This window comes from Buteo buteo, chromosome Z, assembly GCF_964188355.1.
Source record: "Buteo buteo chromosome Z, bButBut1.hap1.1, whole genome shotgun sequence".
In the NCBI taxonomy this organism is placed as follows: domain Eukaryota; kingdom Metazoa; phylum Chordata; class Aves; order Accipitriformes; family Accipitridae; genus Buteo; species Buteo buteo.
In genome coordinates this window covers 42,384,182-42,398,626 of record NC_134204.1, presented here as the reverse complement: position 1 = coordinate 42,398,626, position 14,445 = coordinate 42,384,182, and the positions used below count along the sequence as shown (strand labels likewise).

General features: G+C 47.1%; 1 protein-coding gene across 2 annotated transcripts; it reads right to left on the bottom strand.

Moving 5' to 3' along the window:
- Positions 1-12,078: 12,078 nt before the first annotated feature.
- On the bottom strand, positions 12,079-13,122 carry FOXB2 (forkhead box B2). Of its 2 annotated transcripts, XM_075020651.1 has the most exons (2): positions 12,765-13,122; positions 12,079-12,644 (listed from the first exon to the last, which is right to left on the bottom strand). In XM_075020651.1, the coding sequence occupies exons 1-2, from the start codon at positions 13,120-13,122 to the stop codon at positions 12,079-12,081; spliced, it is 924 nt and encodes a 307-aa protein (XP_074876752.1). The 2 variants fall into 2 exon arrangements, with proteins under 2 accessions (XP_074876752.1, XP_074876751.1); XM_075020650.1 differs by having other exon boundaries at positions 12,079-13,122.
- Positions 13,123-14,445: the final 1,323 nt, after the last annotated feature.

The window sequence follows — 14,445 nt, the reverse complement described above, 5'->3', positions numbered from 1 at the left end:
ATAACTATGGACAATCAGATGCAACAACCCACGTGAAAAATAGGATATTAATATATCATATGTCTGATATTCCCCACAGCCTCAATTCCAGCATTGGACAATTTGCAATAATTTTATCATATTCAATTCTATTCCAGTGGTGGGAGAAGATTTCTCAGTGGTGTATTTACAATAACTCTAAAATAATGTATCTGTTATAAGTATTACTACTGTTTATTTACCTTATGTACATGCTTCCAGACAAATATTACATTTTTATAGAAGTATTGGAACAAATATTTTCACTCAATTGGAATTACTATGACAAATTGAATACTATTATTCAACAATCTGATTTTATACTGGCTTATATATATGATCCATGTAGCTACATATTTTGATGGCTATAAAGTAGTTTAATTTGTTGCTTTTATAGTTGTATCCAGGTACACATAATTTCTAACTGCCAATTCCCAAACTCCCTGCCTAGCTATATCTACTACTTGTAAGGTCATTTCCCCTTTCTCCTGCTGAGTGCAAGTCATTAAATGCATCTTGCTCTTTTCATTTGTAAAAGGTTTAGAGTTGGATACACTGTTGAATGGAAAGCTTTATTAATGCAAGATTCATGGAAGAGCCATCAGTAGCATCTTTGTTAAATTAGTCCCTGACAGACAGGGTAGTTTTGAATCTTTCTTCATGATGCAGGACGTAAAAATCAGTGGTAATTCTATAGGTAGGTAGCATATTAATTAGATTTCACCAGGATACTTAAACCATTAGAATATGTGTTTTCTGATGGTCCTACTGCTATGACATAACACTTATGTCAAGTCAGTCTTACAGGTGGATATTTTCTTCCAGTCTAGCTTTCAGGCACCACAGTGACGTTAAAGTGATTGGATAAGTACAAAGAAAGGTTTTCATTACTTGATGATGGTGGGAAGGCCCTCATAGAATATTTTCAAGATGTTAAAGGGGGAGCAACTTTAATCCTGCAAGAGGCCCTTGAGGCTTCTTTTAGCATTTGCAGCTCTGGGTGGTCCAGCTGAATCCTTTGTGGTCATTAGGGTCCCCCTAAGCATTTTGATGACAATGCAGTTCGTGGAAATTCTTGGGACAAGGGCCTGCTAGAATATTTAACAAGGTCTCAGCATCATTTACTGCTTCTATGCAGCTTTCATCCCCCCCATCTTCCTGTATTTTGTCTCTGCTAGATACTGGAGCAGGAAAGGTTTGGTAAGAAATATAATTGAGAATAAAAAGAGAGTTGCATAACCAAGAAGAACTAGGTAGTGTCCATGCTAGAGCTGAAAGCAGTTGCCTAATTGGTTGGGTGCAAAACAACAAAAAGCTGACATCCATCCATCTACCCATACTTGGGGCCAGACACTGCCATCTGCCAGCATCAGGACCGCAAGGCACAGTGATGCAGTTCTTCCAAGGAGCCAAATCTCCATGGTCCTTGGAAAAGGGATAATGCTAATTAGAAACCACAAAGCTCAAAGGGATGAGGAAACCTGATTAGCTAGCTTAGCTCCGTAAGAAAATGAAAATATTTGGCTCAGATAAGGCACAAAGGAAACAGGAAATTTGTCTGAATTCAGATTGTCTCTGAGGCAGTGCTGGGACCCAAAGCTTATTTTCATGAGTGTGCAAGTGGATTTTACTGCTTTCTTCCAAGCAGGACAGGTACCAGCAACTACCCCAGAGTTTTATCAATGCAGTGTGTTATATCATAAGCCTTTAGTTGTTTTCATCTATACATTTCTGGGAATTGAATTAAAAGGAAACTATCAAAATGAAAGGCTCTTTCCATGAAAGAGAAGAGAAGAGGAGCTTGCAAGTGAGGCTTGAACCAGTATTTGTGAGGTTTAGATACAGCCTCTGACTCTGCTGCCAGGTACCTAAGCAAAGTTAGGTTTTCCTTCTGTTCTCCACCTGTAAAATAAGACAGTAGTGCTTTTTTTTTTATTCTACATCTATCTCTGTTCAACATCTAGTGTGAAAAAAAAAGTGACCTTGACTGGACTGCCTGATTTCCTGAGTGTGTAGACTGAAAAAACATACTTCATTTCTCATCTGACTTGCAAGTTCCCAAGAAATGAAAATGTTATGGCTTTGATTTTTTTATGGTGGTGCCTTTCACTAAGGAGATCCTGCAATGTTTTCATTATTTGGCCTGGTGGGCTAGAAAGTAGTGTTTCTATAAGCATAGCAACAGTACTGAAAAGTTTGGGAACCCATATAGAAGTCTCTGAATGTTGTGGCTAAATTGAGTCAAAGTAATTGAATCCTTTCCTTTCATTATATCCACCAGAATGATTTGAATAGAAACCCTGTGAATCTACCTTCCTCTTAGCCTTCTGTGGCTATTGGGCGAATTCTCACCTGGATGTCAGTATCCTGATTAAATATTTAATGAGAAAATTTTAAATCAAAGAAATATCAAAAGTAAAAACACCTTCAGCAGCAGCAACAAAGATTAATTTTGTGAGCCATCTTCAATGTTCCCTTGTTAATTTTGTTTGAGTAAAAGCCGTTGAACATCCCTTTCATATTTAAGAGCCCAAAACTTATGTCTGCACAGCTTGTGAATCTTTCTCCATTAATAAGCTGATTCATACACAATTCTAATTCCTTTGACATGTCATCTCTAAGTATTATGTAGAACTTTCAAAATGACCTTCCAAAATTTTGAGATTGAAGTATTGCATTTCGCCAAGCATTGGCAATCTTGGGAACTTTCTCCATAAATTTCCAACATTCTCACATTAGCTTTTCAGTGTAATTTTTGGTCTTTTAAATCTGGTGGTTTTCTTTTAACAGCATTGACAGCATTGTTGGAAAAAATGTAAGCGAAGGGAAGGCAAAATGGTTTAAAGCAAATTCTGTTTACCGACCCTGTCATGTTTTTGGTAACACTTAGCAATAAGAAAATGTATCTCACGAGCAACTAGGATGTTCCCACCTGTACAATGAATTTGGTTTATTTCAGGCTGCAGGTACAGGTTTCTCGACTTTACTATTTCCTTCTTAAGTGACAAAAAAGTGCCAGAGATTCTGTTTTCTGTGACTGAATCATGTGACAGTAAATGATGCTATAATGCTATGAATTAAAGAAAAGGCACATGACAATCCCAAGGCAGGGATTGTTGGCACTAGGATGAAAAAGTTTAGACTGAAAGGGTATATGAAAGCTACCCCACTGCTCAAGAGTCAAATCCCCCCCAGGAAAAGAGAGTGAAACCTCAGTAGAGGTCTTGCAGCTACCCTCTACACCAAAATTTTTGTGCTAGAAAGATACGCCCTTAGCAGCCAATAGTGACCAATCCCTTCCTGCCTTCTCCTGCCATGAATTAAAAAAAAATCCCCACTGCCCACTTCTGGGACTTCCAGAAAATTGCGGTAGTCACAAGATGCCTCTCTGATGACAGCAAATCACTGCCACTAGTGTGGTCCCACTCTTCTGAAGAGGGAGCAGTTCCAGGTGGCAATTTTAATTTTCAGCAAATCCAAGGAATGTGGCTGAGTTCAGCAGTTTTCTGATTCCTGGCTGAGAGTAATGTGTGTTTGTGATGCTTCTCAGGAACAATTAGGAAAACTAAATTTGTTGACAGCAAGCTTAACTTCCCTATAAAAATTCTCCTCATTGGAGAAATTGTAGAGTGTCAGTAGCTGAAAAAATGGCATAACATCATAACATCTGCTAAGCTAGTATTTCTTCACAATGAATAGAGAATTGATTACAAAATTTCATACTGCAGGAGAATTTAGGAAGAATTCACTGTCAAACTGGGAGAACATGGATTGTAGGATAGACACTTTTCAGTTTGGTACCATGGAGCTGGAGACACAATCAGAAATTAACAAAACTCATTGTAATAAATAAAAAAGTACTATGCAAGGAAGGAAGAAATGGGGTTGACAGTAAGAATACCATATGTATGCTAAAGGTAATAGGAATCCATGAGAACTTTCAAATCCTTTCTTGGCCTTCATTCATATTGCTTCATATTCAATGAGTTCTCTACTCATTTGTTAGAAAAGGGAACTCTCTGAGTTGCTTGTATCTAGCAAGCCTCCTCAGATACCTTTGTTACAAGACCTAAAATGCATAAATTTGCATGTCAAGTTACTTAATTTCCATTATTTCAGTGTACAGTCAACCCTTGTATGAGGTTCTAGTCCTCCTCTACTTACAGTGATGATTTGTGAGGCACCATGATACCAAGCTCTTTACTAAAGCTCTGTTCAATACTCAGTCTATTGCACTACTTTTATTTTCACTGAAAATCAATTCAGAGAAAAGTACCAAGCTATTCTGTCATGGCTTGCATTTGATGCATGCAAGTTGCATTTACCCTAATTTATGCTTATATTTGTTATTCTTTCCTTCACAATTCCTTTTCCTTCAAAATAAAGTCAGCCTAATGGGCTGATGTTTTTCCCTATATTTTGCCTTCATTTCTGTCTGGAGGTTTGCAGATGAAATACACTGATGACATAAGAGATGCATTTTCAAAGCAGAGAATATATTGAAATGTACAATCGGGGGCAATATGCATTCCAACCCCCAATTTAAGCACATGTTTTCAACCTACTTGTTTGTTTGTTTTCAGCACTGGAGTTGGTGAGTAAATTGGGGCATTTGCAATTTTTAAAAGAGCTTATTAACAGATCTAATGTAAATATACCAGAGGCTCAGTAGGGATCTCAATTCACTTGTTATCTGTTTCACTGATGTAACTGGTATAACTTCATTTTGAAGATGTATCATATTCATACTTTTATGGTTTTGTCTTTTTCTCTGTTGCAAATACTTGAAGAAGCAGCAATAAATTGATTCTCTTTCTAGGTCTCATCCCAACAGTCTTATTCAGCTTTAAAAATTGTATATTGTAATAACCAGCCAGCAATGTACCACATTATGTTGCATTTTCTTCCAAGCTCACATGTATCAGGAAAGATTTTGATAAACAGTCAGTAACAATCAGTTAAACAAAGTGCAAGCGTCTGCCAGTTACAGCCATACATTTTATTAAGCATATGAAGTATCACAATAATTTGCATATTTACTAATCTGTTATGGTTCAAATTTATACCAACAACAGCTAAAAGACCACATGGGGATTAAGAAAACTCTAATTTCAAGCCTTAGGGGAGGATAAATCCAAATCACATATCCCACATAAAACAATAGGTTAATAAAACACAAATGGCTACTACAGTCACATTACTAAGTTCTCTTACACTTTTCCCAGCAAATGATCACTTCCCAGTAGCAGTTCTATGGTGCAAGCAGTACATGAAAATACATTTTTCTCCTTTCTTTCTGCACTTTTATCCAGAATGAATCGTTGATTGAGCTTCAGATTAATCAGATCATCATGAAAGGAAGACCTGATCCACACTGGGAGTTTGTTGTGTAGCACACAGAGTTAAGAGCCTTTTTTTTGTTGTTGTTAAGTTGAAGACTGATAATAAATAAAAATTAGCAGTCCTTACCAGTAAAACAACCCTGTGCCTAATAATTTATTCACTGAGCAACTTTGGTGTTCAGCCAAAAACCTACTTTTTGACAGTAAGGGGCAGTGATTAGTTGATAAAGTATATCAAGTTGTTTTTACTTTTTCAAATGACTGGTTTAAGGTGACTCTTTGGCTTAAAAAGCAGGGCACCCTTGGTCCTTATGGTTGTTCAAAGGGCTGTTAATGTCTATATTCCAATGATTTTTTTAATGAGTGAAATATAATAAAAGCAGTCCATGCAGTGTGAGCATACACCTTTCTCCCAGGTCTTTTGCCTTAAAAACAGATTTTTGTATCATCTCATTCAAAATGAGTACCTCTCCCAGTGTAGATTAAGCGTCCATGTGAAATCTAGAGAAATATTACAAGATTCTGTGGTATACTGTGGGTGTCAAATGCATTAAAACTTATCTTTTAAAGCTCTGTGAAGCTCAGCATTAGAGTTGGGTTTTTCCATGTGTCAGAAATTGATTATTTTCTCCTTCAAAAAGCAAACAGTTTCTTTTCATTGGTCCTGTAACCAGAGAAGGAGGTATAGATAAAAGTAATACACTGACACCTCTGTCAATGCCTAGAGCAGCATGGATGCTTCAGACATGCATGGCATAGACATGCCGAGTATTATAGTACCAGGATACAGACGTTTGGAATTGCTTTTCCATCTTAGAGGGGATTCAGATCTGTACCTTTACTCAGTCTATTCTATCATTTATGCTGGCATAATATAAAAAGGCATCTCAGTCTCTCATGCTGAAACTTTCTAATTGTTTAAAATTTATTTCCCCAGAAAATAAGCAAATTAATCCAGTCAGTGGGGCAGTCTCCTTGGAAAGAGGACCTTGTAACATTCCCGGACCATTTAAAGTATTTTTCATATAAAACATATGCAGTTACCCTTTGGAGTTTGGATTCTTTGAATCTGCATCTCTGCATGCATCCATGATGTCTACTGTCATATATCATGTGCTGAAATAACTTTAAAGAATTGCTTTGACTTAGGACACTCTGCTAGGAATGGAAGTCACAGACCCTGGTCCCCTCTCTGATTAAGAACAATTGTCATAGGTCAGCCCAAATGTTCATCTAGCCCAGTGTCCTGTCTCCAACAGTAAGCAAACAATGGATGCTCTAGAAAGAGTAGGACAGGAAAAGCATGCAATGATACTTTCAGAAATATATTACTAGCTTAGCAAAACTGAGCAAGAGGTAGCAACTTTTTATGCAACAACCTTCAGTGGACTCATCTTACATGAATTTTCCAGCTGTTCTTCAAGCCCATGTAAAATTTTAACACCCTCAACATCCTACGACAATGAATTGCAGTATTTAATTGTGTGCTGTGTGAACTATCCCCTCTTTCTATTTGCTTTGAACCCTTCTGATGACTCCCAGTTCTGGTATTAAGAGAAAGAATGAGCAAGCATGCCTTAGTCACCTTCTCCAGGTCTCTCATGATTTTGTCTACTTGTATCATGCACCTCTGTATAACCTTGCTTTCCATGCTGAAGAGTCTTAGACTATTGAATTCCTACTTGCACAGAAGATGTAACTTTGATTATCCCATCTGATTCTCTCTGTACCCTGACAGTTTTCATATATCTGTTTTTGGGTGTGAGGAACTTGCAGAACTTCCTGATGAAGTCTGGTTTCCTTAGGATTTAAATAGGGCCATGGTATTTTCTCTCACATTTTCTGTTTCTTTCCTAGTAATTTCGCTTTTTTCACAGCTAATGACTACTAAGCCAACATTTTCATAAAGCTATCTACCATAACTTCATAAGAATCCTAAGTTCAGGACCTATTGTTATGTGTATAAAATCAGGGTTATTTTCCCCATACATATCAGTTTCCATATGTCAACAATGAATTTCACTTTCCACTTTATCATCGGGTAACTCAGTGTGAATGTCTTTCAGCAACTCCCAAATTGTCAACTATTTTTTTTTATTAGTCTGAATGACTTCATATTAGTAAATATTTGTCGCTTCCCTGTCCATAACTCACCTTTTACATACCACTATCATGAATTTCTGGACACCCAACAACAGTCCATGTGGTAATCTGCTGTGAAAATTTGATATTTATTCCTGTCCTTCCTTCCCTCTCTTTGTCCATTATGTGTTTTCTCCAACGGCTGTTGGACTCTGACTTTGTAGAAAAGCACCCAGGCCATGTGGCTTATGTGACACTTTGTGAAGCTTACATTTGTTGTTGCTCTGTAACAGCATAACTTCACTAAAAAGCGTAACTCTTCTCCACATCCCATTTTGCAGTTGACCCATTTTGGTACACGGATGTGAATTTGAATCCCTTTGAGCTGAAGTGAGCTTGAAGTTAGATTTCCTTCAGAGATTCTGACAAGGGTGCTCTAACCATTAGCCTTTCCTACATGGGCATTGCCAGTGACCACATTGTATAAGCAGAGAGGGAAGAGCACTGATCCTTTAAACAAATTAGTAACATACTTAAATACATCCAGGATAGGGGCCTGTAGACAGTAAGTTTTGTTATTTAGCATATAGATGTCTAAAATTATACCTGGTTTATATAACTAAAGCTGGTTAATCTACCCACGTGTTCAGCAGAACTCCAGAAGCAGAGGTGGAACTTTACTTTTCAAAACTGAGACTATTACAGATTTCAAGCACTTTACAGGGATGACTATATCTTAAAATAGGCTTTATGGATAATGATTTAAAATAAAGTCTTACAGCAAAAGGGGAAATCTGATCCCACAAACAGGAGTAGCAAAATTCCAAGCAGATTTGCCAGTTTCTAGCTGGAGAGACTTCAGGATTCAGTTAATGGAGCCCAGAATTTAAATTGTAACACTGGTAGTTACATCGTAGCAGGTATCACTGAGATCAGAATATATCCACTGAAACACTACTATTGTATTCAGGCCAGAAAACACATTAATTCTAGAAGTCTTACTGCATTTGCTTTTCTTTCTTGACTTGCATGCCCTATGGACTCATAATACACAAAGCAATGCCTCGGTTAGAAATAGTTTCCCATAGGTAGAAATAATAATCACTACATTAGCTAGCCACAGCAAATCAGAAACACAATGGGGTGGGATCAATGCCTTTTCTTAGGCCTCTATTCTTCTAACACTAACTTTTAATTTGCTACCTTTGGCAGTCTAATGATACAAAGATTAAGCTTGCTTGTCCTGCTTGCATCTGTTTCTTCCGTTTACAACCATCCTGCATGCACCCAGTCAGTAAAGGCTCAGCTGCCTTTTCTGTGCAGAGCACATATGGGCTTTAATCTGGAGGCCTGCGGTTTCTGCATGAGGTGTGCTGGTACAGGAGACAGACAAAATCTTGTATCTAGCACAAGACTGTTTTCCTGTTTGATTTGTCAAGTGAAAATCTTACCTTTTACCAGTTTACACCTGCTTTTCTGCCTGGAGGAAAGGGTACTATTTTCATTTCTGTGCATCTTGTACCATCATCTGTTTTTAAACAGCATTGGTACCGGTTTTGTTTATGTGTTGGCATTATTGGTTGTTGATACAAAGCTTGTGTAATGTTGCAAAGGCTACGTTTAGAGATGGAGTCCTTAAAAATAAGGAGGAAGTGTATGAACGAGTCAGAAAATACTTTCCAATTAGTTAATCTTCCCTTTCCCTCTGACGGTCTGAAATTACCAGCTTCTAACCCTCTACGATTTTCATTGTACGAGCTACGGAAAAGAGCACCGTCTTTTGGTCATACGAAGTGTCGGCAACAGCCTTGGCAGTTCCACCGAACCCTCCGGCCGGGAGACCCCTGGCCTGAACTCCCCGCCCCCCTAAGCTGCCGCCGATGAGAGAAGCTCACGGCAAACAAACCAGCAGCGGGTATTTACCCCCCAAATCGCTCTCTGAGCCGTCACCCCCGGAGCGTCCCCTCCGCCTGGGGGTCGGACCCTCAGACACACCGTCGGCTGCAGCCACACACCTTCTCCTGTCGCGACGCACCCCCTGCGCTGGGCGCCCTGCCCCGGCAGCCGGGCTCTGTCGCGACATCTGCCGCGACTGCCCGACCGGACCCGGCCGCCGCCCGCTCCCGGCCCCGGGGCCGCCGCGGGGCGGAGGGGGGGGGGGTGTTGCGGGGGTCCCTGTGCCTACACCCCGCTGCAGCACCCAGCGCCGCGGCGCGATGCTTCCCGGGCCCGCCTGCTTACAGCAAATAGAGTTTTCCCCCGATGAAATTTAGAAGGTTATCCAGAATCTTAAAACCGTCCGGAATCCTCTGAATAATTCCCGGGAGGATTACCTCTTCTGCTGCGCCGAATCTCCCGTCCCTCTTGCGCCTTAGACCGATGTGAGGGGAAAACTCATCTTCCCTAAGATGCTTCGGAGCCCTAGAGAGCAGCCACATCGAGAGCGGTGGAATGTGCTTAAACACATCGAGCTATGTAGAACTAGTGCTATTCGCGATTTATTTGGGGGACTGCTTTCTTTATAGGCAGCTCGTTTTTAGCAGTAGAAGGATCGACTTGGCTCCCTGCCTAAACCGGAAGACAGCGGAGTAAAGAAAAGCTGAAGCACTTTTTTTTTTTTTTTTTTTTAGCATTTCTTTTGGGTGTCTGATTACTGCTCGGTTTTTCTGGCTGCAAGATTTTTGAGGCAATTGCCCTTCTAGTCCTATTTCCAAACCGTGATACCTCATTAGCGATCCGTGTCTCATTAGCATCACGTTATTAGTAGTATTTTTTCAGCGCTAGGAATGTTATAATTTTGGAAGCTAAGGTGTAGCCCCACTCTAGAGCAGAGGGAACAACTGGAAATTCAACAGTTCCAGCTGGCTTTCAAGTAGTCGAACGGACCCCGCGAGTGTGCGTGGGGAAGGAACACTTTGGACCGCCGGCACTCGAGTCCGAACCGGTTTGCCTTTCCGAGCGATCGTTTCTCTGGCTGGAGGTCGACCGAGAAGGACCAGCCTGAGCCAGGGTACCCTTCCCCAGGGGCTGGGACGGCGACCCGGCGTCTCGGGGCACAGCAGGTCCGCTGGCATCAGGCGGGTAAATCCCAAACTGGGGCCGGGATCCAGCTCCCACTGAAACCAGTGGCAAAACTCCCACTGCCTTCAGTGGGATGGGGATCCCAGCCGGTGCCCTCTCCTCAGACCCGGCCGCCGGCGCTTCGCCCTTGACCTGCGGGTAGGTGAGAGCCGAAGTGCCTCTGCAGCAGGCGGTTTACCTGTCAGAGGGTTTTTCCCCTTTCCTCCCCTTGCTTTGTCGCCAAGAAAACTTTTGGGTCCATCTGTCAGTTTGGGGAGGAGGGTGGCGGGAACCCAGTGCGAACCTACGCTACGAGCACGCGTTTCTTTACCGGTGTGAAGGGCGAGTATTTTAAACAGCAGCACCAGCAGAAGCAAATGAATAGATGGGCTTTAATGAGCATTGGTGTACAGCAGGGCAGACAGGGTACGGCAGCAATCACTCACAAACCAGCCGGGACTCATCAGGCAGTGCGTCGCTCTCTGACTTCTGATCCCTCTGCTTTACACAGACCTCTTGTCTGTGGGAAGGTTGTTTTCGGCAAAGTGCTTTTCCCGAATAATTTTTTTAACCGTTTTTCTGTTGGCTTTCCCCCGCCCCCTCCCTCCCAGCAGGTTTTAGTGTTCACACTCACGTGGAAGAAACGCCAAGCAACACATAGAAAATAGCGGTATCCGTGAGCTGTGAAAGGTGATGTGAAAAGCACAATCTACGAGTCGCCGGGCCGGTTTTATTTTAATGAGAGACTAGGGAATTCGGACACTCACTCACAGCTCGAGAGGCCAGGTCACACTTCAGTCCCTCCTAAGGTATTGCCCTCCGATGTGAAATATCGGGACGTACTGTAAAAGCGTGAGGGGGAAGGACAAGTAAGTGATCGTTAGTTACAGGAGCCCTTCGCCGTCAGCGCCGTTGTCATTTAAATCCCCGCTAATTAATGGAGCAATTTAAAGCTTACTCTTTAAACAGCGAGCGTTACACGTCCTGAGGCCCCGCAGCTCGCCAGGGTCCAAGGCAACCGCTTTGCCCACCTCTTTGGGAGCAAGACCTACAGGGCGGTGGGGCAGAGGTTTCCCGTCCCTCGGGGGAGGGGGAGAAGCACAGTTCAGTGGGGGGGTTACCCTTCTGCTCCCCCCACCCCCAGCCGCCGGGAGACTGCAGCCCCTCTCTTCCCCCCCGGGCCCAGAGGTTCGCGGGACCTCCGGGCCGGCCGCCCGGGGCGGGGAGGGGGGGGCTCGGCGGGAAGCCCGGGCTGCGGGGCCACCCCGTGCCGCGGGGCTGTCGGGGTGGCGGGGAGACCTCCCCTCCCGGCCCCTTTCTCCTCGCCATCCCCTTTGGCCGCGGCTGTGACTTGTCACATCACCTCTCCGCGCCACTGACGATATGTAAACGACGACAAAAGCTCTTACCTGCGACCTGGCTCCCAAATAATCTGATTGTACACAACATAAACACAGACACCAGCGGGGTATAGTCATCAGATCGGCCGGGTTTCCGTGCCGCACGCGTGCCCTGGGCCCCCGCATCCTCTCCCCCGGGAGCCTGGGGGCCTGTCTCCCCCCCGACCCCCTGCCCTTTAGGAGTGCACCAGCACGGAGTGGAGGGGGCCCTTGCCCTCGGGGGTGTTGCTCGCGGTCTGTTCCAGCAGCGAAGCAGCGGCCGGGGCAGCGGCGGGGCAGATCTGCGAGGCGGCGACCGTCAGAGCGGGGATGGCCGGGGCTGTGGGCATCGCCGGCGCCGGCTTGATGGGCACCGGGACGGCGGGCATGGTCTGTGTCGGCGGGTGGCAGAGCGCCTTCACGGGTACCCCAAAGGGTCCGTAGTCGGGGGACACGGGCACGCCGGCCACGGAGTCCATCACCCCCACGTGCGGCCACATGGAGCTCACCACGCTGCTGAGCTGGCTGGGCACCGGGTAGCCCAGGTGGTGCATCACCGAGGCCAGCGGCAGCCCGCCGGCCTGCAACACGCCCTTGTAATCTCTGCCGATGATGTTCTCGATGGCGAAGGGGTGCTTGAAGCCCGAGGGCTGGCTGCTGCCGTAGGGAGAGAACTGCGGCAGCCTCCCCACGGCGGCGGCGGCGGCGGCGGCGGCCACGGCCGCCTCGGAGCCCGCCAGCCCCGGCACCTTCCCCGGGGGAGGCGGCGGCGGCGGCGGCGGCGGCGGCGGGTGCGGGTGGAAGTAGTGCACCATGTGCGGGGGGGGCGCCGGGGGCTTGCCGGGGCCGCCGCCGCCCGCCCCGCCGCCCGCCCCGCCGCCGCCGGGCAGGTGATGCTCGGGACGCAGGACCTTGAAGCGCTTGCGGCGGCGGAGGAAGCTGCCGTTTTCAAACATGTCCCCGCAGTCCGGGTGCAGCGCCCAGAAGCTGCCCTTGCCCGGCTGGTCGGGGCGGCGGGGGATCTTGATGAAGCAGTCGTTGAAGGAGAGGTTGTGGCGGAGGGAGTTCTGCCAGCGCTGAGTGTGCTCCCGGTAGTAGGGGAACCGCTCCATGATGAACTTGTAGATGTCGCTCAGGGGCAGCATCTTCTCGGCCGAGTGCTGGATGGCCATGGCCGTCAGGGAGATGTAGGAGTAGGGCGGCTTCTGGTCGCTGTACGAGCTCTTCCCCGGCCTGGGCATCGCCGCCCCGCCGCAGCCCTCCCGCGGCCGCACGACCCCGCTGTGCCGCGCCGGGCGCCGCTCTGCCCCTCGCACGGCGGGCTCGGGATGCCGGGGACGGCGCTGCCCTGCCCCGCCGCCGCCTCTACATCCTGGGCGCCAGCCGCCCGGCCCACGCGCGACAGGGACCGCCTCGCGGCCCGCCGGCGGCCTCCCCGCACGGATCCCTCGGGCAGCCTCGCCCCGCGGGATGCCTTTGCCTCGCTGCCCCGCCGCTTGCCGGAGAGGGGGCTGCCGCCCAGGCCTCGGGGGTTGCAGGGGGCAGGGGGCAGGTCCCGGCCCCCACCGGTGTCCGCGCTTTCCTCCTGGAGGCCGCCGAGTCTGCCGGGCTTCCCCGCTGCCGCCTGGCACACTCCGCTGGAGTTGATGCTCCGCACGCACCGAGGGCTGGGGAGCGTGAAATCACCCCGGACCTCCGCAGAGATGGGGGGGGGGGGGAAGAGTGGGGGGAGGAAACAAAAACGCCCCTCTCACCGCTCAGTCCTGTGTCCCCCGAAAAGTTTGCGGCGGCGGAGGCGAGCGCCGGGAGCCGGCGGGGAGAGGAGGCGAGCGGGGCGGCGGCCGCCGGGGCTGTGGCGGGGCTGCGCGCTCCGGCGCGGTTTTGTAATGATGCCCGAGCCGGGAGACCCCCGCAGCTCCGGCTCTCCTGCTATCACATGACAGACGCTCGGGGACTTGGCGCCTCGTGGAAAAGGGGCGAGAAGCGGCTCCCTGGCTCCCCTCTCGTTCACACCTCCTCAGGAGGGCGAGGTGGAGCCGGGGACGGCGGGGGCGGGGGGAGATGCTGAGGAAACACCATGTGAGAGCGAGATCCGCTTTCAAAACAGAGGGCAGGGAACAGCAGCCCGAGCAGGGAAGCTCCCTCCTCCCCCCAGCCCCTTCGCAGCCCCCGTACCCGCTTTCCGCCCCCTCGGCCCCTCGCTCCCGCACAGCCCGGCTCCGAGCGGCAAGCACGAAGGGCACCCGAGGGCACCGCACCACCGGGAGGTGGAACAGGGGCCAGGTCTTTCCTGGTCCCAAGGGCGAGTCGTGCCAAGCATCCCCGGGGAAACGGGCGTCAAGCTAGTCCCGGGAACCAGCGAGCGGGAAATGCGGGCCCTTTAGAGTAATTTCTTAACGTCCCTTTCATTAAGTTTAAAAAGCTACGCGAAGCCTAGCACAAAAACCGGAGACATGCAAAAATTCCTACGCTGTTCTCTCCAAACCCTTACAGTCAGCTCTTGTCACTGGCCGCGACGCGGCTTGCGGGAAACAGCGAAGGAACCAGCCTAAGCATCGTCTGTG